The 27,522-nt window shown below is 43.7% G+C and overlaps 1 protein-coding gene across 4 annotated transcripts in view; it reads left to right on the forward strand.

The window, feature by feature from the left end:
- The window catches only part of ADGRL1 (adhesion G protein-coupled receptor L1), a 551,629-nt gene that overhangs the window by 517,709 nt on the left and 6,398 nt on the right, over positions 1 to 27,522 (forward strand). For all 4 annotated transcript variants that reach the window (XM_075346318.1, XM_075346319.1, XM_075346320.1 and 1 more), the window contains 5 exons: positions 1,132 to 1,223; positions 1,339 to 1,507; positions 4,980 to 5,187; positions 5,298 to 5,423; positions 22,716 to 22,733. In XM_075346318.1, the coding sequence (XP_075202433.1) occupies positions 1,132 to 1,223; positions 1,339 to 1,507; positions 4,980 to 5,187; positions 5,298 to 5,423; positions 22,716 to 22,733 (613 nt within the window). The remainder of the gene's footprint in view (positions 1 to 1,131; positions 1,224 to 1,338; positions 1,508 to 4,979; positions 5,188 to 5,297; positions 5,424 to 22,715; positions 22,734 to 27,522) is intronic.

Below are 27,522 nucleotides of genomic sequence, written 5' to 3' on the forward strand. Positions count from 1 at the left end.
ACCTCCAAACCAGATGAAATTGTGCATTATGATGAGTTCTTGCACAGGGGCCTTCTTCTGTTTGTGTCCACCCCTGTCACGACAATAGAATGTCCCAATGGTCAATGAATGGGGTCAAACAAGAACATGGGCCTCCAATCTTACTGTCACAGGGACTGCATGACAGGCCCGAGACACCTAAGCTGACCATCAGACTGGGGATCCTGCGCTGTCTCTCAGCTCAGAGGTAAGCTAGATGGTAACAAGGTCTGAGTCACCAGCAGGACCCTAACTCCTGTCCGAGCCCTGATGTAAGTCCTCTCCCCTCTCTCCACCCAAGGGGTGAGTCAGAACCGTAAACACAAACCCCACAACTAAACACGGACAGGGGAAAATGACAACTCGTACACACGACAATCACACACAAAGGAGTGACTAAACATGCACAGGGGAAAACAACATAAAAAGAGGGGAAGTAAACAGGCAACTGGGAACCTTCCAAATCCTACAATCAGCACACGGTGGACTGCTGCAGTCAGCACCAATGCTGCAGCCAACACAGCAAGTAGCAGAGAGGGCTCACCTCCAGGTCAAACTTCCAACTGAATGAGATCAGAGAATAACCGGCATCCTCTAGAGGGAGCAGAGGGTATATATAGGGACTGGGAGTAGTCCAAATCGGAAACACCTGAGAAGGTGATGCGAATGCTTGCTGTAAGTGAGTACAGACATTTACCCTTTGACTGCTGAAAGGAACAAAACTACATATTAATCTGCAGAGTCTCACCAGGCTAAGTGACATTATGACCCAGAATCTGTCACCAGTTTCTAAGCAGAGAGACAACTATGACACTTACATTACGATTAGGGATGATCGAATACCTCAAATATTCGGCTTCGCGAATATTTTCCGAATAGGCCGCCGCTATGCAAATATTCGATGCGCAATGTAAGTCTATGGGAAATCCGAATAACCACTATTCGGAACTATTCGGGCTTCCCATAGACTTACATTGCACATCAAATATTCGCATAGCGGCCAGTTATTCGTCGAATATTCGCAAAGCCGAATATTTGAGGTATTCGATCATCCCTAATTACGATGTGTCTTCCCATTCCTCCAACACTAACGTCTATATTTCTTCATTCCAGGTGAACCTCCTAATTCTCCTGGTCACTCTTCACAAGATGCTGCGCTCCTCTTCTGTCCTAAAGCCGGATTCCAGCCGCCTGGAGAACATCAAGTGAGAGCTTCTCTTCTCCTGCCTTCCCTCCTCCTCTCCTCCATGCTTTCTGCCTTTGCCCTTACTTTTCAGTGATGTTTTAAAGTACATGTGTTTTATTTTTTTCCTTTCTTAGGTCTTGGGCCTTGGGAGCTGTTACATTGCTCTTCCTTCTTGGACTCACTTGGGCATTCGGGCTTCTGTTCATTAATAAGGAGTCTCTGGTTCTGGCATATCTCTTTACGACCTTTAACGCTCTGCAAGGCTTGTTCATCTTTATCTTCCATTGTGCTCTCCAGAAGAAGGTTAGCATGCAACGCATCACATCTGTAACATGAAGAATGCGGGGAATCTCACAAATAACATGGCCTTAGCTGAAGGCCACTCCACTGCAATTATACTCTGTACAAACCTAATACACGAGGAACTCACAAACCGCTAAACACTTATAGTTGTCACATAGGGCCAACACAAGTATTGCTCTTTTACATAACAGAAAATGGCAAACACACAATGTAAGAATACAACTGCGATCTCCGTTACTGCTTAGATGCATGTTATACAGTAGAGACCAAAAGTTTGGACACACCTCATTCAAAGAGTTTTCTTTATTTCCATGACTGTGAAAATTGTAGATTCACATTGAAGGCATCAAAACTATGAATTAAAACATGTGGAATGAAATACTGAAAAAAGTGTGAAACAACTGAAAATATGTCTTATATTCTAGGTTCTTCAATGTAGCCACCTTTTGCTTTGATTACTGCTTTGCACACTCTTGGCATTCTCTTGATGGCTTCAAGAGGTAGTCACCGGAAATGGTTTTCCAACAGTCTTGAAGGAGTTCCCAGAGATGCTTAGCACTTGTTGGCCCTTTTGCCTTCACTCTGCGGTCCAGCTCACCCCAAACCATCTCGATTGGGTTCAGGTCTGGTGACTGTGGAGACCAGGTCATCTGGGGTAGCACCCCATCACTCTCCTTCTTAGTCAAATAGCCCTTACACAGCCTGGAGGTGTGTTTGGGGTCATTGTCCTGTTGAAAAATAAATGATGGTCCAACTAAACGCAAACCGGATGGAATAGCACGCCACTGCAAGATGCTGTGGTAGCCATGCTGGTTCAGTATGCCTTCAATTTTGAATAAATCCCCAACAGTGTCACCAGCAAAGCACCCCCACACCATCACACCTCCTCCATGCTTCACGGTGGGAACCAGCCATGTAGAGTCCATCCGTTCACCTTTTCTACAAAGACACGGTGGTTGGATCCAAAGATCTCAAATTTGGACTCCTCAGACCAAAGCACAGATTTCCACTGGTCTAATGTCCACTCCTTGTGTTCTTTAGCCCAAACAAGTCTCTTCTGCTTGTTGCCTGTCCTTAGCAGTGGTTTCCTAGCAGTTATTTTACCATGAAGGCCTGCTGCACAAAGTCTCCTCTTAACAGTTGTTCTAGAGATGAGAAGGTGTGTCCAAACTTTTGGTCTGTACTGTATAAATGACCGTATTGCAAAAATGTTCCTTCTCAAAACATTAAGCACTACTTGTTAGCAAAAAACTACTGTTAACTGTCTTTTCATAAAGAGTAACTACATATCTTTTCTGTAATTATGAAGCATTGAAAAGTTATGAATTTTTCCGAAATACTTCATTACTAGGGATGATCGAATACCACAAATATCTGACTTCGTGAATATTCGCCGGATAGGTTGCCGCTATTCGACTATTCGCAAATATTCGATGCGCAATGTAAGTCTATGGGAAACCCGAATAACAATTCGGGCTTCCCATAGATTTACATTGCGCATTGAATATTCGCATAGCTGCAACCTAGTCGACGGTTATTCGCGAAGTCGGATATTTATGGTATTCGATCATCCCTATTCATTACCTAAGTTTGCTTTCTTCTCTTCCAGTACATTATGCTGCAGTGCTGCTTCTATGCTCAGTTTATGCTGCTTTAGAAGCTCCTTTCGACTGCTGCTCTGCAAAGAACCATACACTATGTTAAGTCAGTCTGTGTATGGGAATTCCTGTATTTGAGCCTCTCTGCTTTGCACTCCTGTACTCAGACAGAAAAATTCCCATATACAGACTGTTGGGTGACAGTATTGCTAAGCAGCAGTTAAAAGCATCTTTTAAAGGAGCATAAACTGTTCATAAAAACATTAATACCTACATCTTTTTTGGTAATTAAAACAGCAGTGCAGCAAAATCACAGTCTAGGACAGAAGGAAGCAAAATAAGCTAATGAAGTTCATTACAAAAATGCATACTGTAACTATTCAATGTATTTAAAATAATTATCTAAAAATGTAGTGACTCTTTAGAATTAACTTTTTTTCTGGTCCATAAATATATGTATTATAGTAATAACATCTATTCACTGATATAGCGTCATTAATTCTGCAGCGCTTTACAAACATTGGCAATTGTCCCCATTGGGGCTCACAATCTAAATTCCCTATCGGTATGTTTTTGAAGTGTGGGAGGAAAATGGAGGAAACCCTTGCAGATGTTGTCCTTGGTTGGATTTGAACCCAGGACCCCAGCGCTGCAAGACTGCAGTGCTAAACACTGAGGCACTATGCTACCCATAACAGATAATGGCAAAAACACAATGTAGGGATACAACTGTGATATCTCCACCACTGCATAGACAGGTTACATAAGTGACTGCATTGAAAAAATGTTCCTTCTCAAAAACATTGAGCACTACCTGTTTGGAAAAAGGTACTGTTAACTGTCTCTTCATAAAGAGTAACTAAACATTTTTTTTCTGGAATTATGAAGCATTGAAAAGTTATGAAGTTTTCTAATATACATCATTACCTAATTTTGCTTACTTCTTTTCTAGTACATTATGCTGCAGTGCTGCTTCAAGGCTCAGTTTATGCCGCTTTAGAAGCTCCTTTCGACTGCTGCTCAGCAAAGATTCATTCGCTATGTTAAGTTAGTCTGTGTATGGGAATCCCTGTATTTGAGCAACTCCTGTACTCAAACAGAATAATTCCCATACACAGACTATTGTGTGACAGTATTGCTAAGCAGCAGTTAAAAGCATCTTCTAAAGGAGCCTAAACTGTTCATCAAAACAATAATGCCTACATATTTTTTGGTCATTAAAACAACAGTGTAGCATAGTGATCTAGGACAGAAGGACGCAAAATTAAGTAATAAAGTACTTTACAAGAATGCATATTATAACTATCCAATATTAAAAAGTTTAGCGACTCTTTAGAATTAACTTTTTTTCTGGTCCATACAGTACAGTATATGCACTATATTAATAATAAGAAGAATATTTATTCACTTATATAGCGTCATTAATTCCGCAGTGCTTTACATACATTGGCAATTGTCCCCATTGGGGCTCACAATCTAAATTCCCTATCAATATGTCTTCGGAGTGTGGGAGGAAACCCACAAAAACACAGGGAGAACATACAAACTCCTTGCAGATGTTGTCCTTGGTGGGATTTGAACCCAGGACCCCAGCGCTGCAGGACTGCAGTGCTAACCACTGAGCCACCTGTGGAAAAACCACAGCGCCCAGTAGCTGTGGCTGCCAGAAATTACTGGGGAAGGTAGTTTTATAACACAGAGACCCATAATTTGGAAACCCTGAACTACTTCATTGCATAGTTTCTACTGGACCCCACACCAGACCACAGATGGTTCTGAGGGATGCTTCGACATTGAGGTTGACGATGCTCCAGCGATGTGACCAGTTTAGCTTGGTCCTCAATACTAATGCCTTGTATAAACTGCCCCTGCAGGTACATAAAGAGTACAGTAAATGTCTGAGACACTCATACTGCTGCGTACGGGGCCCAGGAGCTGAACACGGGACCCTGAAGTCTACTGTTAATAGTCGATATTACACACAAAGCCGAATCCGCAGGATGTGGAACGATACAGTGAGGAAACAGACAGAATCGTCCTTCATTGCTGGAGACCTCAACAGCACCCCGACTCTGAACAGAGGTGTGTGCCAGCAGATGCTGATGTCTTATATACGGTATTACAAAAGATTTCCTTCTGCCATCCCGGTCCAGGATCCAGAAGACTGACACTTATTTATTGTCTCCCCGCAGGCACAATGGGAAACCACTTGCTGACAAATCCTGTGCTGCAGAGTCGTGTTGGCAGCAGCCCATACAACACGCTGATCACCGAGTCTGTGGGCTTCAGTCCATCTTCCCCAGGATATAATGCCACTGGTGAGATGGATTATTTCAAGCAAGTTTATTTTTTTCAGCAATTTATGATTTTTAGTAGAAGTTTTATAAAATAAAACAAATCTGCAAAACATTACCCCAAAGGTAGAGATTTTACCCCTGGTCTCCGTCTTTGGACAAATCTAAAGGGTGCTTTACACGCTGCAACATCGCTACCGATATATATTGTCGGGGTCACGTCGTTAGTGACGCACATTCGGCGCCGGTAGCGACATCGCAGCGTGTGACACTAAAGGAGTGACGATCAACGATCGCAAAAGCGCTCAAAAACGGTGATCGTTGGCACGTCGCTCCTTTCCTTAATATCGCTGCTGCCACAGGTATGATGTTGTTCGTTGTTCCTGCGGCAGCACGCATCGCTATGTGTGACACCGCAGGGACGACAAACATCTCCTTACCTGCGTCCACCGGCAATGAGGAAGGAAGGAGGTGGGCGGGATGTTACGTCCCGCTCAGCTCCGCCTCTCATCTGCTATTTGGCGGCCGCATAGTGACGTCACTATGACGCCGAACGCAACCTCCCCCTTGAAGGAGGGATTGTTCGGGGGTCACAGCGACGTCGCTGACAAGGTATGTGCTTGTAACGCTGCCGTAGCGATAATGTTCGCTACGGCACCGAGCACAAAATGTCGCACGAACGACAGGGGCGGGTGCTATCGCGCTCAACATCGCTAGCAATCGCTAGCGATGTTGCAGCGTGTAAAGTACCCTTTAGTCTTCCTTCCATGTCTTGTCGTACCTCACACCCGCTCCTTGTTACTCCATGTTTAAGAAATTATTAATTCTGCAAATTTTAATCAATTGGATAGTGACATGTAATGTCAGACATCCTACATTGCTATGGTCGATTCAGACAGTGAAGACTTGCATATCCAATCTGCATCTTGGGATAGGGCCAGGTTTATAGATAACTAGCTGTTGTACCCGGCGTTGCCCGGGATAGTAACAGTCTCTCTGTCTCTCTCCCAGTCTCTGTCTGTCTGTCTCTATGAGTCTCTCGATCTGTCTCTATCTCGTTCCCCGTCCATCTTGTTCCCCGTTCGTCTCTGTATTTTTCCCTGTCTCTTTACTTCTCTGTCTCTTTCCCTGTCCATCTGTCTGTCTATCCGTCTCCCCACCGACATCTTATTACCTCACACAGGTTCTTACACTAACAGTTTATTTTGTTCCTATAGCAACCACTCACAGCTGCTATTAATAAGCTAATAGCTCACAGCTCCATTGACTTTACTAGAGGCAGGTTTTTTGGAGAGTAACTGTAAAGCGCGGAGTTAAATTTTGCCGTCAAAACATAGTCTATGACGCTCCCTGGTTCACATGAGGCGTCTGTGCAAAATTTCGTGATTGTAAATGTGACGGTGCGGTTTCCTTTAGCGGACATCCTGTACATACACACATACACAGGCACACTCACACATACACTCAGTTTTATATATTAGATTGGCTCCTAGGCAAAAGGCAAAATACAGTTTCACCTAACTAATTCTACAAAAACAATTAAAACTTACATATCAGTGCCCAAATAATAAAACAGCCATACAATGGATAAATAATATCTCCACACAGGATCCACATACTAGTAAAATAACTCTAGTGGTTATATAACATTGCCAAATATTTCCCAAGCATATTTGCCGCATCGGCTAAATAATACTGCCATACAGTGCCTAAACAGTGAAAGGGTTATATAGTACAGCCAGATGTGGTCGAGAGCAGTGAAGGTTATCCTTGAGCCCACCATAAACATTAGATGGCTGTTGGACAAACGATGCTTCAACCTTCATCACTTGGCCCAAAGCCTTCTCTCCCATACACAACAGTGTTCATTCAGCTGATCGCTCCTGTGTTCTCCTATGAGAAAATCGAAATTGGACATTTTCCAATTGACAACTCCCCCCAAAGATCAGTTTGCTGGGGCTTTAGATTAGCATTAATCTAATGTTTATGGGGGCATTTAGAACCAGACCCTTACGACTGTTGAAAATAGGCCACCATTTTCCCCCCTTGGTAGGACATTTATAACAAGTACAAATTGACTAGTTAAGCCAAAACAGAGATTTCTTTTAAAAAACTAGTTTACATAAAATGTGTCTGCACTTACTCTGACAAGCAAAAGGGTAACAATGGTTTGAACCTTTGAATTTCAGTCTCCAGATCTCACCATCCACTACAGCTTCATCCGTGAGACGACCTTCATTTTATAGACAATCATCTTGGCTATCTCATACATAAATTTGACTTGCACTCTTTAGCATATGATTAGTTATGTAGATTCTTGTCATGTCACTGCATTGTTACTGTTTTGCTCCTGGTGGTGGAAAATTATTTTTTTTTCCCTATATGTTGCAAATTACAACCTGTTCTCACATTCCCTAACAGCTCAGTTTGTTATTAGGTTGATTCCCAAGTGAAAGGTTGCTCTAGGAGCAGCCATGAAGAAGAAAAGGGAAACAACATCCTCCAGCTCATCGATAACGGTCACTCGTAAAAGAAAATTGCCAAGCTGCATCATGTGAGTGCCATGATAGTTAGAAGAAAACAAAATGAAAGTCCGTTCATCCATTCAAAAGTCAAGAGGTGGACGTCCAGGCAAAATCTCATCGTTTCGGCTCATCACAAGGTGTATCAGTTCTGGTGTGACAAACACGGCAGTGGAGGCGGCTCGTATGCTTTGTAATAGTGAGATCACAGACGTCCATGCAAGCGCCATGCGACACACATTACACAAATCTGGAAAGGTGGCCCGAAGAAAGGTGAAGAAGCCTTGACTTCAATATTGTCATAAGAAACATCAGCTCGAGTTTACAAAAAAGTGTAAAAAGTGGACAGTAGAAGCTTGGAAATGGGTGATTTGGAGCGATGAGATGAAAATTAATAGACCAGGCTCTCATGGTTGCAAATGAGTCTTGAAAAAATGAGGGTAAAATGGGGCTAATGGTAAAGAAATTGAATCATCTGTCAAGTTTGGTGGAGGAAGCCTGATGATATGGGGGTGTTTCACAGCCAAATCCATTGGATACTTGACCAGGATCGATGGTGGTATCAATACTGAGCTAGATGTGAGGATCCTACAAGATGAGTTACTTTGTACACTCGAGTAGTATTGGTGTGAAAAGTATGACATAGTGTTTCAGCAATTCAACGACCCGAAGCATACGTAGAGACTGGTGAAGAAATGGTTCAATGACAATGTAGTAGAGGTGCTGGATTGGCCCCCCAGACCTCAACTCAATTGAGCACTTATGGGTAGAACTGAAGAAAAATCTATATACATACCCAAGTGAGTATGCCAGTAGGGACCAAACAATAACAATGCAGTCACATGACAAGAATCTGCATAACTAATCTTATGCAAGTCAATTTTATGTATGAGAAAGCCAAAATGATTGTCTATAAAATGAAGGTAGTCTCACATTCAACGCTGTGGATGGTGAGATATGGAGCCTGTAAGTAAAAAGTTCAAAACATTGTTACCGTTTTGCTCGGCCAGTGTAGATCACACTTTTTTGGGGTTCTTTTCTGGATTTTAGATGTCCCTTTGTTACTGCTGGAACAGGGTTGTGTCGAATATTAATGTTAGGCTCACTAAGTGAAGAGGATCCTTAAAACCCAAGGTTCAGATGGGCAGACAGGCATCAGTGCAGCAGGCAGTTGAGGTACGCAGGAAACACAGAAAGGTTGCACAGGTATTGGAAGGCTCAGGCAGCCAGGAGACGTCCTGGAGACCACAGATAAGTAGACATACTGTAAGCTGCAGGCAGACAGGAAACATCTTGGAGACCGCAGACAGGTAGCAGAGGAACTGGAAGTCGAGGGCTGACAAGAGATGTTTTAGAGACCATACACAGGTAGCAGAGGTTTTGGAACAATGGAAACAGGTAGCAGAGGTACTGGAAGCTGCAGGCAGACAGGAGAAATCCTAAAGACCATAGACAGGTAGTAGATGTACTGGAAGCTGCAGGCAGACAGGAGAAATTCTAAAGACCATAGACAGGTAGCAGAGGTCCTGCAAGACTGGGAACAAGTAGGAGAAGTACTGGTAGTGTCAGGCAGACAGAAAATGTCCTGGAGACCACAAACAGGTAGTGGAGGTCCTGGAAGACTGGGAACAAGTAACAGAGGTACTGGAAGCTCCAGGCATACAGGAGACATCCTGGAGACCACAGACATGTAGCAGAGGTACTGGAAGCCGCAGGCAGACAGGAGATATCTTGGAGACTACAAACAGCTAGTGAAGGTCCTGGAAGACTGGAAACAAGTAGCAGAGGTACTGAAAGCTGCAGGCAGACAGCAGAAATCCTAAAGATCATAGACAGGCAGTGGAGGTCCTGGAAAACTGGGAATAAGTAGCAGAGGTACTGGAAACCACAGGCAGGCAGGAGATGTTCTGGAGACCACAGTAGACAGGTAGCAGAGGTTCTAGAAGCTGCAGGTACACAGGAGACGTCCTGGAGAGCACAGACAGGTAGCAGAGATCTTGGAGGCCACAGACAGGTCCTCGTGTACAGAAAAGACAAGTGGGTGTCTTGGTGAGCCTTATATAGGCCTAGGAAGCTCATCACATGGGAGATAGCCGGGCTACTTGCAAAGCCTAACATGGAGCACAAGAAAGTTTAGTGAAGCGGGCTGAAGGGAGCAGAGACCAGACCTAGGACAGATGTATAACAATAAGAGGATCTAAATATTGTACTAAATAGCAGAACTTGAAGATGGCTGCGGGCTGCCATGTTTCTCTAATCCTGGACATCTCCCTAAAGAGAGAGCTTAAAAACTTTGCACCTCAAATGAATTTGCACTTATCACTAGATGATCCGAATGCAAAAACATCTGGAGCTTGATCATAAAATGCAGGAATTGTGTGAAAAAATCGAACCTGGTGATGAAAAATAAATATCTGCTCCATAAATTTCAAAGGATGTCACTGGTTTGCTGTTTGTTCCAGCCAGCGGTTTCCATTAAGGTGTTTGTGTCTGTGTCAGTCACGACACAGAGTACTTGTCATCTTGTACATCAGCTGATGTTCTCATCACGTCTGTACATGTCACATCACATGTGTCTACATGGCATTGTGTGTTCGCTAAATAAAACCTAGGTCTCAGTGCTTATCATTACACTTAGTATAGCGGAACAGCAACGCAACATGGAGCAATACTTCATACCGCCTAATCTAAGCCATGGGATCACCAGTGACAGGAGCCAGAGGCGTAACTGCTATGCAGAGAGCAGATATGAAGGAGGAGGTGCACCGGCCCGATAGCGGCATATCCCACAGCCAAGAGAGAAGTGAAGTCTGGCACTCTTGGGAAGAAAAAGGTATAAAGCCTTTATTTCTCAGAAAATAAAATCCATAACATGGAAACACAAGGTTCTACGATTGTGAATACTCACTGTGTTCGAAACGCGTCAGTCGTATTCCTCTTGTTTCCGTGTTAAGGATTTTATATTCTGAGAAATAAAGCTTCTATACTTTTTATGCACATAAGTGTCAGATTTCACTTCTCTTATTACCATGCAGAGAGGAGAACGAAAGGTGAAAATGAGAGCGCAATAGGGTGATAACTGATAAAAAGGGGTGAGGGGATGGATAAATCTCCTCACGTGGGTTGGTTGTGGGAGACAAAATAAATAAACCCCTATTAAAGATACAATCTTTATTCATCTTGTAATTTATTGTGGGATAATTTGTGGGTTTGTTGGAATTAGATTGGGGTTGCAGTGCCGGTGTCCCTTTCTCCGCACTGGCCGAGTCACATCCTTCCCAGCACTCCCCCGGCTGTCCACATGTGCTATTGCCTCCTCCCCCTCCTGGGGCCTGTGTATGCAGCCCAGGTCTCCTGGGAGTGTGCTTAGAGTACGCACGCGCACACCAGCCCTCTTCTTAAAGGGTCGGCACACAATTTCCAGGAAATGCCTCTATGTATTTAAGGCACCTTCCCATTGGGGGAGGGGCCTGCGCAACGCCTTGAATTAGTTAGTCTTCAGTCTGCTAGCTAGTTAGTTGTCAGGTCCTGAGCTCATGTCCTGTTATCCCTGAGTCTGTTACCTGTAGCTGTATTCCCATACCTATCTGTCCCTGCCGAGCTCATCATATCAGTCCGTACCTGCCTACCTGTCTGCCTCAGCCATCCCATCTCTACCAACCTGCACCTGTACCTATACCTGAATCCGTTTCCTGTCCTGGGGGTCAGCTACCACAGTGCCGGTCACTGCACTGGGAGTGGTATCTGACTTCCGCCTCACAGTAAGTGCTTAAATAAACCCCTCCAGCTAAAGGGTAAGCCTGGGTTCCCCTGTGGTCAAGGGGGTCCACTAACCCTGCTCGCTCCTTCACATTTGCACATGCTGATTTGGTACACTGTGTACCTTGATATTTTGCTCATAGGTGACTAATAGGGTTTTTATAGGTACAGACGACGTTGTACGGGGGCGCCAAAATACAGTAGGGTGTCATACCCTCCATTGTCAGGTAGGTTATAAAAACAGGGCGAACCTGTTTTTTGTGGGGCTACACCTCATCAGTGGACCCTTTTGTTATTGTAGTTTTTTATCTGTGTCATGCCTAACTCACCCTCATCATACCCTACCGGAACCTTTTTTAAAAGGTATTATCATTGGTGGTCTTTAAAATATTTAATAAAGATTGTATCTTTTGTAGAGCTTTATTTATTTTGTTAATCCACTGCCTTTTGAATCCCGTATTTATCCCTTTTTGGTTAAACCGTGGTTGTATGAGACACAACCACTATGTAGGAGTGAAGGCTGCTGCAGTTCCACGGGTGTAGCAACACCAAACTGGACTATATACCCTGCAGGGAAGGTATACGACTGCTGGGAGCCCCATACAAAACAGGTTCTCTCTCTGCGCTATGATACTATCATAACAGGTCCCTAGAGCCGACACTAGTGGGCGCTCACCGCATACATGTTTATGCTCAGGTTAAAATTTAGTTACAACACAGATCCACGAAGCCAAAATATGCCGGTGCAACATGGCAGCATAATGAAGTTGAATGAGGGTCGAATTTACGACCCACAGGGTACTGCGACAAGGAGCTGAAAATTTCCCTTGTTGCAGTTGCGTCCAAAGTTATGTCGTTTAGCCGGAGCCTTATACAGTTTCCAATGTATCCAATGCGAGCTGCATCATCCAATGGTGGCTGTGTAAACGAGTGATAAAGAAGCCAGCACCTCCTGACGGCTGTTTCATTTTTCTGAACACTGCATTGTTTTCATTTATTAATGTGATATTGATAGTTTTATAGTTTTCATTTTCCCAAAAATTGCTATAAAAATACTGCCATTTTTGGTAAATCAGCACTTTTAGACACACTGGCTAGAAAGGAGTTAAAAATTATATAGCAGGTCTTATTATGGAGAGGGGCTTATGTAATAAAAGGCTGAGTCAATGAGTTTTGTGGAGGGAGGTTGGAGAGTTTTAGGCCACAGTGTGAAAAGGAAAAAGGGTAAGACTGATAACAAAAAAGTAACTTGCACGAACAGTGGTAGATTGAATCTAAAGGGAACCTGTCGCTAGTTTTCCCTATATAATCTGGATATAAAGGTTACCTGTCGCTAGTTTTCCCTATATAATCTGTATATAAAGGTTACCTTGTACTAGTTTACCCTATATAATCTGTATATAAATTAAGCTGTCACTAAGACTGCCGAGACCCCACCACTGAACCAAAGTCCCATGCCCGAACAAAACACACAATTGTAGTAAACCAAATCAACTTTATTGGAGAGGTAATCAAATATTTATACAAACTCTCATCTTTTGTTGGGTTGGGGGTCGGTCACAGCTTAAAATAACCATTGTAATTATGCAACCGGATATACCATTTCAAACGAGGCGTAATGCCAGGCCGGACTCCCGGCGCAATCAGCCTTCGCTTAACATCCACTATTTTCAACCACTGACCACTGTGACTTAAAACAATATAACATACAATAAAGGGGAGGGAGGGTGGGACAGCAGCATCCGGGTCTCAGGATGAGGAGAGGCCGAATCCAGGAAGTAGGGGGATTATATAGGGGATCCAATAGTGAGGAGAATAGTGGGATTGGACACCAGAAAGGGGGCAAGGTTCGGGCATGGGAGTGGGATTTTAACCTCTTACATACCGGGCTCGGCAGTCAGGGTGCATTCAGTGCAGCCTCACCGACCTGCCCTGCATTTTTCCTATAGAATCTGTATATAAAGGTAGGCTGTCACTACTTTTCCCTATATAATCTGTATATAAAGTGAAGCTGTCACTAATTTTTCCTATAGAATCTATATATAAAGGAAACTTGTCACTAGTTTTTCCTATAGAATTTATACATATAAAAGGGATCCTGTAACTAGTTTTAGTTTTTCCTATAGAATATATACACATATGTGTGTATATATATTTATATATATATATATATATATATATATATATATATATATATATATATATATATATACACAGTTAGGTCCAGAAATATTTGGACAGTGACACAAGTTTTGTTATTTTAGCTGTTTACAAAAACATGTTCAGAAATACAATTATATATATAATATGGGCTGAAAGTGCACACTCCCAGCTGCAATATGAGAGTTTTCACATCCAAATCGGAGAAAGGGTTTAGGAATCATAGCTCTGTAATGCATAGCCTCCTCTTTTTCAAGGGACCAAAAGTAATTGGACAAGGGACTCTAAGGGCTGCAATTAACTCTGAAGGCGTCTCCCTCGTTAACCTGTAATCAATGAAGTAGTTAAAAGGTCTGGGGTTGATTACAGGTGTGTGGTTTTGCATTTGGAAGCTGTTGCTGTGACCAGACAACATGGGGTCTAAGGAACTCTCAATTGAGGTGAAGCAGAACATCCTGAGGCTGAAAAAAAAGAAAAAATCCATCAGAGAGATAGCAGACATGCTTGGAGTAGCAAAATCAACAGTCGGGTACATTCTGAGAAAAATGGAATTGACTGGTGAGCTTGGGAACTCAAAAAGGCCTGGGCGTCCACGGATGACAACAGTGGTGGATGATCGCCGCATACTTTCTTTGGTGAAGAAGAACCCGTTCACAACATCAACTGAAGTCCAGAACACTCTCAGTGAAGTAGGTGTATCTGTCTCTAAGTCAACAGTAAAGAGAAGACTCCATGAAAGTAAATACAAAGGGTTCACATCTAGATGCAAACCATTCATCAATTCCAAAAATAGACAGGCCAGAGTTAAATTTGCTGAAAAACACCTCATGAAGCCAGCTCAGTTCTGGAAAAGTATTCTATGGACAGATGAGACAAAGATCAACCTGTACCAGAATGATGGAAAGAAAAAAGTTTGGAGAAGAAAGGGAACGGCACATGATCCAAGGCACACCACATCCTCTGTAAAACATGGTGGAGGCAACGTGATGGCATGGGCATGCATGGCTTTTAATGGCACTGGGTCACTTGTGTTTATTGATGACATAACAGCAGACAAGAGTAGCCGGATGAATTCTGAAGTGTACCGGGATATACTTTTAGCCCAGATTCAGCCAAATGCCGCAAAGTTGATCGTACGGCGCTTCATAGTACAGATGGACAATGACCCCAAACATACAGCCAAAGCTACCCAGGAGTTCATGAGTGCAAAAAAGTGGAACATTCTGCAATGGCCAAGTCAATCACCAGATCTTAACCCAATTGAGCATTCATTTCACTTGCTCAAATCCAGACTTAAGACGGAAAGACCCACAAACAAGCAAGACCTGAAGGCTGCGGCTGTAAAGGCCTGGCAAAGCATTAAGAAGGAGGAAACCCAGCGTTTGGTGATGTCCATGGGTTCCAGACTTAAGGCAGTGATTGCCTCCAAAGGATTCGCAACAAAATATTGAAAATAAAAAATTTTTTTTGGGTTTGGTTTATTTGTCCAATTACTTTTGACCTCCTAAAATGTGGAGTGTTTGTAAAGAAATGTGTACAATTCCTACAATTTCTATCAGATATTTTTGTTCAAACCTTCAAATTAAACGTTACAATCTGCACTTGAATTCTGTTGTAGAGATTTCATTTCAAATCCAATGTGGTGGCATGCAGAGCCCAACTCGCGAAAATTGTCACTGTCCAAATATTTCTGGACCTAACTGTATATATACATATATATATATATATATATATATATATAGGGAACCTGTCACTAGTTTTCCTTATATAATTTGTATATTAAGGGAAGCTGTCGCTAGGTTTCCCTATATAATCTGTATATAAAGGGAACCTGTTACTAGTTTTCCCTATAAAATATATATATATATATATATATATATATATAAAAGGAACCTGTCACTAACGCTTCCTATAGAATCTATATATAAATGGATCCTGTCACTAGTTTTCCCTATATAGTCTGTATCCAGCACCTTAATGCTGTGGTCAATGATATTCCTTAAAACTCTTCATAATGGCTCAGATCCTCCACATACATTGGTAAATGCCTTTTATAACTGTCCTGCACCATATACTAATCAGCGCCGAGCTGTCTGATGGGCATCTCTTGACTGTGCATCACACCTCCGCTGTACCCACAAATGGTGTTCCATTTAAGATACAGCAAAAACATCTCTAGTGCCCCAGAATTGTAGTACTGGAGATAGACGAGCTCAGTTTTAGCTGTGTATGGAGTCACAAGTCCAGACAGGTAAAGATGTGGGCTAAAGTGGGACCCTGAGACAGCAAAGGAAAGTGGGAGTGGAGCAAAGTGTAGAACAGGTCCAGAAAGTTACTGTGAATAAATAATAGGCTAAAGCTGGACCAAAGTCAGCAAAAAAGTAGAACAAAGGAACCAAGTAGGGCTGTCATGTATTCCTCAAGTATTGTCATGTGATGTTCGGCTCTGCATGCACATGCTGGCACAGCATCGTCAGACCTACCACAAAGACAGAGACTTACAAGCAACAAGGCTTCTAGATTGTTCAGACAGAGCCAAGCATTGGCTGGTTAAGGTTCACTTGTCTTCTGCTCTACAGGAGTAAATTCCTGCAGATTTGTGAGCAGGACCTAAGAGCTCAGGTTGCTAATTGCCATGTGTAGCTGTCTCTTCCCTATTTATAGCATGGCTTGCTTCCAGTGTGTGCTGATGATAGCTTCAGCATAAGCTCCAGCGATCCTGGTCTTGGTGGTTATCCTGTTTATGGTGATCCATGTTGTGCCTTTGAGTGGTGTGAGCATTCCCCAGTTGTGCGTTACTTCCTTCCCTTTTTCATTGTTCCTCGGTACACAATATTGTTTCTCCTGTTTGTTTTGAGTGTTGTGTGCATGAGTTTCCATTCTCCCTTATCAATGTTGTTTAGTGGGGTTTTGTCATTGTGTTTTCTGGCTCGCTTTAAGGCCCATTTCACACGTCAGTGAAAAACACTGACATTCTTCACTGACGTGTAAAACACACACATGTCCCTCCGTGTTCCATGATTCATGGCACACGTGGGTTGTCCATGTGCAATCCGTGATCCGTGATTGCAAGTGGACATTACTCACCTGCCTTCACTACTGCTGTCCATGGTGCTGAACTCCTCGGCTCTGCAGCGTCCGCCCACCGCTCTCTGCAGCTACTTCCGGGTCGGCTGTTCCTGCTTTCATGAATATTCATGAGCCGGACAGGAGCTGCCGAGAGCAGAGGCTGCACAGCACGTTGCTGGAAAGGTGAGTTGAAAATGTTTATTATTTGATATGTCAGTGTTTTTCTGGTGCGTGTTTCACGGATCACACACGGATCACACCATAGTGTGGTCCGTGGGTCATCAGTGATGCCAGAAAAAAAACTGACTTGTCTCCGTGCATAATCACGGACATGGGTGTATGCTGCACGGAGACACGTTCAGTGAAAAATCACTGATGTGTGAGCAGACCCATTGATTATAATGGGTCTGCATATGTCAGTGATTCTGGTACGTATAAAAAAAGCACATACCAGAATCACTGACGTGTGAAGGGGGCCTAAGGGTGTGGGAAGGGGGAGTAAGATCAAAGCTCGTACAGGAGTTAGGGTCACACTGGGGGCTCAGACCTGGCTACCATCAAGCCTGCCTCCAAGATAAGGGACAGTGCAGGGTCTCAAGTCTGAGGGACAGCCTAGGGGCCCCTGTCCTCTAATTACATACCCCATGACATGTACTAAGCCTCCACTGAGAACAAAAAATCTGGAAACTGTCATTGCCTCCTGTGATCTGATCAAATCAGAATCTCTCCTTTCTTTATGTGAGAAAGGGTTCCCAAGATCATTGTCAGATTAAAGTACACGTCCACCCAGCAAAGTGTCTGGAAGATCAGACACACATACAAGGGAACAACTGACTGGGAGCGCTGATGTGACCCTCCGCCTGTGCGCCCCCTACAGATGCATGCAATCATAATCATATTATCAAGTCAGAAAAAAAACTCTGAAATCCACTGTAGTAAAAAATGATAAAATTAGATATGACAAAATGTCATATCGAGGAACAAAATGATACGCAATAACTTTAATAAAGGCATAATATATTTGGCAGAGCTTTATGGTGGGAAAGTGCCATTGTGAATTATGCGATGGGGCCCATGGTGACATTTTGTACACAGTAGACTCATCCGGTCTTGATGTTGGATCTGTTTCCAAGAATTGATGAATGATGATGATTTTTTCTTCCTTCTCTTTAATTCACCCCTAATGTATTTATACCGGGAGGCTGATTGCGTTCATGTGAAACCCTCCTTAAAGCCGTGCGCTTAAGACAGCTGCGAAGACAGAAAGTGAAAACACATTTCCTTTTGCATAATTAAGCTAATATTCTAATCAGAGCGGGTCCGGGCAGCACAAGACCGTTGTCAGAATCCTATTAATATATTGTTATAATATAATATATATTATTATAATAACTCTTTCAGTTATTGCTGCATATTGCTGGTTAATCATCCTGTCGCTCAGTAAATGTCATGCTACCATTCACCCTCATAAAGATATGTCATGAAAGCGCCAATTACATGAAAGGGGGTTTTTTTTGGACACTTGAAGTATTTAAAAGAAAAATCTCAGAATGTTGTAAATTAATATAATATCACATAGTCACTTTAACGCTTCCCCATAGATCCTGATCCATCTGCTCCTGGTTTCCCCATCGTTCTCCATACTTCCTAGTTCCCCCATCGGTCTCCATACTTACTAGATCCCCCACCGGTCACCATACTTACTAGATCCCCCACCGGTCTCCATACTTCCTGGTTCCCTCACCGGTCTCCATACTTCCTGGTTCCCTCACCGGTCTCCATACTTCCTGGTTCCCTCACCGGTCTCCATACTTCCTGGTTCCCTCACCGGTCTCCATACTTCCTGGTTCCCCCACCGGTCTCCATACTTCCTGGCTCCCCCACCGGTCTCCATACTTACTAGATCCCCCACCGGTCTCCATACTTCCTGGTTCCCCCACCAGTCTCCATACTTCCTAGTTCCCCCACCGGTCTCCATACTTCCTGGTTCCCCCAACGGTCTTCATACTTCCTGGTTCCACCACCAGTCTATATACTTCCTGATTACATATCCATCCAGTCTAGGTGTAGCAGTAACGCAATCACTGCCTATAAGTGACACATTGGTCATTGCTGTATCCACTGATTAGCTGCAGTGGTCACATGTCTAAGTCTAGGCGATGGACTTAGGAGGCAACAGAAAAGGAGCACTTGTGTAATGGCGATCCTTCATCTTATTTAGTCCTATAGTCCATGAACAGAGCAGTAGTGGACATGTGTGATAATCAATCCATTTAAACAAGGAGCACAGGACCTGAGTATCATGCTAGGTACGGGGGAGTACCAAAGGCACGGTGAAAGGGAAAGGAAACCTTGTGTCTAGGGAAAGGGAAGATGGTGAACCATCACCAAACCTACTACTGGTCTCTGGGATCTCTCACCACCTTAGATAGGTTCAACACATATGCGCCAAGCCGGATACCTGACCCCAGGCTGGGCCCTTAATAGGGAAGGATGGGATGAGCTCTTCATCAACCCCACTAACCACTATAGACGGCGCAAGGAGGATACACAGGGGGAAAAATGCATGAACTACTTATCGACTGATGACACTAGTAGAAGTTCAGCAAAGCTTTCTGCAATAATACCACAGAGGAGTACAAGCCACCTGCTTGCACCCAGGGCTTGAAAAAACTGAAGAATATCACCAGTGCAGTCCAAAGGAAGGGGTGTATAAGCAACAAGAGAATACAGATGATCAGCAGCTTGGTGGAAGTTGAACTCCTGCTGGATCCAAAAGGGGGAGAGATGAATCCAGCTGGAAAGCTACCTCTACCAATGAATACTGACAGCAGGAACAAATGAAAGTCATGGAGCATTCTGTGTAACCAAACACTGACTTTCTATGGTGTAACGTCCTGGATGTGGATTCACTGGGCCGAGCACCGGACTCCCCCAGAGAGGCTACCCGGAGCGAACCCCTATACAGGGACTGTCCGGTCACCCCGCCAGAGGGCCTAAATGCACGGTAACCAGAACACGGGAGGTACGAAGTCCAAGTCCTATAGAAGTCTGCAAGAGTCCAAAGGGAGTCGTAGGGAGGACGGATGACTGGAACCGGGTTCAGGTGCCGAGTAGAGACAACAGGCAGGATCCGGATCCAGACGGGATGTGCAGAGCGAGGTAACCAGGGACCGGTGACAGGATCAAACTGACGGATGATGGCGGAAACCACAGCAGACAGTCACGGGACACTTCCTGGGGAACTCCGCAATTGGGACAATGTCAAGGCGGCAGACAGGCTCTGAGGAAGAGACAGAGTTAGTCTTGGAGACAAAGTACAAAAGGGACCTGGGCACCTAGCTATGGGAACTCATTGATCAGGCACCACCCACCAGGCAAGGGAAGTCTTCTATACCCTGCACCTGTATCAGCCATATCCTGTTTCAGGGATGTGGGGCCTATAAGACAAGGTTAGTGAGCGCGGCCCCGCCCTAATACACATTCATGAAGCCCGGGAGCCAGAGGCAAGCACAGGAGGCCAGGGACAGGACGCAGGGGAGCATGAGCGGGAACAGCGGCCGCGATCGGTGGGCAAGTGGACCGGATCAGTGGGTAAGGAGTGGTGCCGTGATGGTGAGACTGGATTAGTGGGTACAGAGCGGTGCCGTGATGGTGAGACCAGATCAGTGGGTAAGAAGCGGTGCCAGGACACCGGGAGCGTGACATATGGTCAGAAACCACATAACACACCCATGACACTGAGTACTCTAAATTGATGGGATTCCCAGAGATCACGTCTTTTGTGAATAAGCGCTAGATGTTGTTTCTAGGCCATCCCCCTTTAAAGATGCCAGTCATTGTCTCCAACAAAATTTTAAGGGGGACAGCTTTTGTGTGGGGGTGGCGCTGGGCAGTTGCCGCAGGTGAGTGGTTCAGTCCTTTGATTGTCCGTACCCCATCCACCTCCACAAAGCAAGGGTGAAGGGATTGGTAGTGGTGCTCCTGGCTGGGTGTGTGGTCTTTGTGTGTGCAAGCCATACCTGTGATTAGGCCATCATGCCGACCAGGATTTTTCCGAGTCGGTTACTCAAGATTAGGCACAGTACTTCCAACACCTCGTCACTGCAGGCACAATACTTGAACAAGTCTTTTACAATACATTTGACTTCAAGGTACAGTTTCACTTTAGGCTGCTCCATCATTCCTGGTACTACTCCTGCTGTTTGTCTGTCCTCCTTCTTACTGCCTGACACCATGGTTTTCACAAAATAAATTCATAGAGTCCCGCATGGCCATGGTCTCGTATAACCCATAGTGACCCATTCTGTACAAATGGTTTTCACCACCGTCGGATGCAGCTTATCTAAGGCACTCTCCATGACAACCTGTTCACCCAAGCCTATGACAATCCTCCACTTGCCGATTATTAATGCTGAAGTCGGTCCACTGACTGGGAAACCTCTCTAGAGTTCGGTCCTGGTACTCACGACTTGTGAACAAAGGTGACCCTCCACCCGTCTCCGACTGGAGTCCTTCCCGCGTTCTGTGTTCCTGGTTTGACCCTTAGGGTCAGGTCACAGCTGCCACAGCCTAAGGTATTTGATGGACTTGTACACTTCTCCTTCTCATACTACCCACTAGTACAGCTTTCTAACTACGGTACTACTTGCCTGACTAGACTCGGATGGAGTCAGGCTGTATCCTGCAGCTGGCTCCTTCTCCTGTGGGTGACCCACAGAACTTAACTGTTCCCTGCCTATAGTCCTCCTGTCACTGTGTTCTTTATCTAAGGCCTCTTAGATAAAAGGTGCATATGGCCCTCTGTGTGCCGTGATTTCGGCACACGAATATTCTCCGTGTGCTATCCGTGATAACACACGGAGAATAGGAATTTTATGCTCACCTATCCCTGGCGTTGCTATCGGTGGTGCTGATGTCTCCTGCACTGCTGCTTCTGGTCCTCGATGCAGTGAATATGCAATGAGCATAATGAGCGAGGGTCAGAAGCAAGTGACAGCGGTAGCATAGACAGCAGCGCTGAAGAAGGTGAGTGTAGAAATTCATTTTATTTCACAGAAACGTGGTTTTCTCCGGTACGTGTCACACTGATGTCACACGGAGCACATCTGTGCGGTCCGTGTGACACCCATGATGCTGGAGAAAAACGGACATGTCAACGTGTGGATCACACAGACACGTGTATTTCTCCACACAGACACACGGTCCATGTGAAAACACACAAGTGTGCGCAGACTCATTGATTTTAATGGGTCTATGTGTGCCCGTGTATTTGGTACGTGTGAAAATGGACCTCACATGTACCGGAGACACGGATGTGTGAAGGGGGCCTAAGATAGAGCCATCACAAGACATTTACAGTTTATCTCCAGAAGATCAAAGCGATCATCAGTCTGAATTCGGACAAACCCCATCAACATCTCACCCAACAACCAGTTTTCTGGGTCCCTCGTACACATTAGACTCTTGGACGAATCCATCAAAAGCTGTATCACTTGTATCACTTGTCTGCAGACGGCATTACAGACGATGCAGAAGGAAGGAAATATCTAAAATCTTCAGGTCACACAATGCATTCCTGGCTGGATGGATCTGTATCTTTCTGTATGTAATAACATGGATTCTTTACCATATTAAACAAAAAACCCTTTACTTCTGTGTAATATAAAAAAAACTATTGCAGAATGACGTTTGCACTACGACCTTCTTAAAGTCATTCCTTTTTTTCTTACCAGCGAGCCCCTTCCTCACTATCCATCTAATATTTTTCCTTATTTTCTCTCTTTTTTTCCTCCTGCAACAACAGGAACTTTCAGAGATCCCAGTAAGTATCACATGGCTCGTATCTAAAAAGTAATTGCGATCTGGAGCGAAGCACACTGTGATGTTATTACACTGTATAATGTGCTATTATTACACTACACACTGGTGTTATTATTGCACTGCACATTGTATTATTACACTGCACACTGTTATTATTTATGACACTCCAAAGAGGGATATTACACTGCACACTATATTATCACACTGCACACTGTGTTATTATTATACTGCACACTGTTATTACACTGCACAGCACAGTATATTATTACACTGCACACTGTGTTATTATTATACTGCACACTGTGTTATTATTATACTGCACACTGTTATTACACTGCACAGTATATTATTACACTGCACACTGTGTTATTATTATACTGCACACTGTTATTACACTGCACAGCACACTATATTATTACACTGCACACTGTGTTGTTGTTATTATTATTATACTGCACACTGTTATTACACTGCACAGGACACTATATTATTACACTGCACACTATATTATTACACTGCACAGTGTTGTTATTAAACTGCACCCTATTACACTGCACACTATATTATTACACTGCACACTGTGTTGTTATTACACTGCACACTGTGTTGTTATTACACTGCACACTGTTATTACACTGCACAATGTGTAATTATTACACTGCACTGTGCTATTATTATACCACACTGTATTATTATTACACTGCACACTGTTATTACACTGCACAATGTGTAATTATTACACTGCACTGTGCTATTATTATACCACACTGTATTATTATTACACTGCACACTGTGCTATTATACCATCCAGTATAATGCGCTATTATTACACTACACACTGTTGTTATTATTGCACTGCACATTGTATTATTATACTGCACCCTCTTATTATTTATTACACTGCAAACAGGTATATTACACAACATGCTATATTAGCACACTGCACACTATATTATTACACTGCACACTGTTATTATTACACTGTTATTGTACTGCATAATGTGTTATTATACTGCACACTGTTATTACACTGCACACTGTGTTATTATTACACTGTACACTGCACAGTGTTATTACACTGCACACTGTGTTATTACACTGTACACCGCACACTATGATTATTACACTGCACACTGTGTTATTATTACACCGCACACTATGATTATTACACTGCACACTGTGATATTATTACACTGAACACTATGATATTATTACACTGCACACTTATTACAGTGCACACTGTGTTATTATTACACTGCACACTGTGTTATTATTACACTGCACACTGTGTTATTATTACACTGCACACTGTTATTACACTGCACACTGTTATTATTACACTGCACACTGTTTTATTATTACACTGCACACTGTTATTACACTGCACACTGTTATTATTACGCTGCACACTGTTTTATTATTACACTGCACACTCTGTTATTATTACACTGCACACTGTGTTATTATTACACTGCACACTGTGATATTAAGGAGTTGAATTTGTTAGATACTGCGGTGTGGGGAGTTGCAGACTATTGACTATTACCTGTGTCCTGCGCTCTCCTATGTCGGTGACAGAAGATACCTGCAGATGACTGAGCACTGGACTGGGTTACCTTTGACAGTGTTATATATTGAAGAGTATGTGTGGGGCTCAGGTGCAGCCAGCGTCAGCTCTGGACACAGAGTTGTATCCAGGAATAGTGATGGGCGGTTTGAAACTTACCTGAGTGCTGGACCCGAGTGTTGATCCGGATCCAACAACTCGGGGAATAAAAAAAAAAAAAAAAAAATAGAAAAAGAAAGAAAATAAGAATGAAGCATACTTACCGAGGCACCGGCGTGGCTGTGGCTGTGACTGCTCCCGCGGCCTCTCCTTCACTTTCTGGGCTGCTCATTATTGCTCATCCATATGCACTGCTTTCTCTGCTTTCCCCGCCCATGGGCCGTCCTAGCGTCTGTGATTGGTTGCAGTCAAACACCGCGCCCATCATCTGCCTCCAACCAATCACAGGCACTGTCTGCGGCTCACTATTGTACAGTAAAAATAAATAAAAAAAATATTTGGGGTAGGGTCCCAAATATTATGATACCCAGCATAGATAAAGCATATGGTTACAGGCTGCAGCCCCAATTATGCGCTTATCTTGGCTATGTATCAAAATGGGAGGACCCGCAGTCGACTTTTTTTTTTTTTTTTTTAATTATTATTTAAATATATAAATAAAAAAACAGAGTGCAGTCCCCCTCAATTTTGATACCCAGCCATGATAAAGCCCGGCAGTTGGTGTCTGGTATTCTCAAGTTGGGGAGACCCGTGGTTATTGGGAGCCCACCAGCCTAAAAATAGCAGCCTGCAGCCACCCCAAAATTGTCGCATCCATTAGATGTGACAATCCCGGCGCTTTACTCTGCTCTTCCAAATTGCTATGCAATTGGGGTAATAAGGGGTTAAATGACAACGCACAACTGTCATCAAACCCAAAATTAGTGATGGGTAGGGGTCTATAAGACTCCCCCATCACTAATCCTATAAGTAAAAAGAAATAAACATAAAACACAGAGAAAAATCCTTTATTGGAAATAAAATACAGCACCCTCTTTCCCCTCTTTATTAACCCCAAAAAGACCCTTAAATTTCAATCGTAATCCACACGACATCCCACGGCGGTCCTGATTCTGATACATCTGAGCCTGGAGAAACCAAAAACATGTCCGATCTCTCCAGGCTCCAGGAAACACTGACAAGCAGTGACATCACTCAGATCACCGGAGGTCATACCTGGATATCCTGCACCCCACTAGCTTTTTCAGGCTGAAAGTCACGGCTAGGGGAAGGGGAGTGCGGGGAAGTCCCGTACCCCCTCTCCCCAGCTGGCACTGCCCCGCATCCCACCAGTCCTTTTTAACACTCACAATGGCGGCCGGGGGTCGGGGAGTGTGGGGCTGCCCGCAGTCCCATACCCCTGACCGGCACTGTCACTGTTAAAGAGTACTTCAGGTCACCAGAAGTCATACAATAGGAACCCGGGTATGACCTCCGGTGAACTGAAAGCAGTGCATATCAAATGAAAGTAATGAGCAGCCCCTGAAGTGAATACATGGCCTGGAAGCAGCATACAGCCGCCCCGGAGCCTCGATAAGTATAGCACACCTGCTCCTATCCCCCTATCCCTTCTAACAACATTTTTAATCGTCGGATTCTAGCCCCCATACACTTATATGCAGACCGGAATCTGGCCCGGATCAGGATTTTAAAAACCAGATAAAAGAGACCTGCCAGTCCCGGTTATTTGTGAGTCTGCTCATCACTGTCCAGGAAGGCTCACAATGATGGGACCCACACAGATATCCCCTATCTAGTGCTTAGGCTGGAACTCACCGTCAGGGTATGTCAACACATCTTTTTTAGTCTGATACGTTTTTCTAGAAAAAGACGGTTCAGGAAACTCCACTGTTATTCTAGTAATTTTTAAGGTATTTTTGGTCATTTGTTGGGCGCTTTATATATTTTTTTTTTCTCTGAGCAATTTTCCAACATTTTTATTACCTTTTTGCAAACATTTTTTTTACTCCATTGATCAATTATGAAGCCACTAACAGTTTTTGAAGCAAAATCTCTCAATAAGATGCTCAGCAGTCTTCTGGGCGTCTCTTGAGGCTTCCCGTTGAGTTCTATTATAAAGATTCAGTCTTCAGAACGGAAAACGCCTGAAGAACGATCAACTCATTTAATTAACTTTGTAAAACTGAACAATGATTCAGTTGATCATGCTCCCAAACACGGATCATCTGGGCGCTCTTCTGCCCTCTATGAGGAATCCTTTGACTGATATTTTGGCCGGCAGCTTATCTCAGGAAGAACAATGTGATCAGTAATCTGTAATTGGACATGCACGATCGACATCTCTCCCAACCATCAATCGGCCGGTGCCTCCTTACACATTAGACTGTCAACCAAACCCATCGATCGACATTGGCGGGTTGAGCTGTCATTAATCAAATGTGTATGGGGGAACCTTTACTCTACCAATAGTTTTAGCCCTTATCATGAATATTCTATGGGTGCCACCATTTGAAAAGAATATAAGAGATCTCTCTTTTGGACAATGCTACTTGTTAAAAGAATCCCTTAAAAAAAAGGCAGATAAAGTGTCCACCCACCAGGACGCCCAACAATCAGCTGCAGAGAATCCGAGTAGTAAAAATGTCCCTACAGCACTTCTACTAGAGAAATTAAGCATTACCTAGTGCTTATTCTATGTATGGGTTGTGTGATCCATCGAAGTGACAGGTGATCTTTGTTTTTGCTCTCCACTCTGTTCGAGAGATGAAGATGTTAAACAGAAGACCCCACCACGCCTCTAATAACTCAGAACTCCATATTAAGGTATATAAAAATGGGGTTTCTAAACTAGATAAGTACTTTAACACTATAATGGTTTTGGAAAAGAAAAGGTTACGTGTCAGGCTTCTTCTCTAGTGTAGCGATGAGGAAACACGGACTTTAGAAAAAATCAGTGACGGAGTTTGGGTGCTGTACCCATGCGGACCACTCAATCGAGCATGGGTGTGTTGGGGTAAGCTCAGTTCTTGGCCCAGTGATAGCCACTTGTAGTCTCTGAATGGCTCTCACTGGGGGTAAACACAACATTTTTGGATGTAGTGTGTTGAAAAATAAACAAACAAAAAAATTCCGTCCTCCCTCCACCAGCAATGCTCTGTTTATGGTTGGTTGTATATGGGCAGAGAGCAGAGCTGCCAATCATTGACTTTCAATTGGTTTCGGG

The sequence above is a fragment of the Anomaloglossus baeobatrachus genome, chromosome 4, assembly GCF_048569485.1.
Source record: "Anomaloglossus baeobatrachus isolate aAnoBae1 chromosome 4, aAnoBae1.hap1, whole genome shotgun sequence".
NCBI classification, from domain to species: Eukaryota; Metazoa; Chordata; class Amphibia; order Anura; family Aromobatidae; genus Anomaloglossus; species Anomaloglossus baeobatrachus.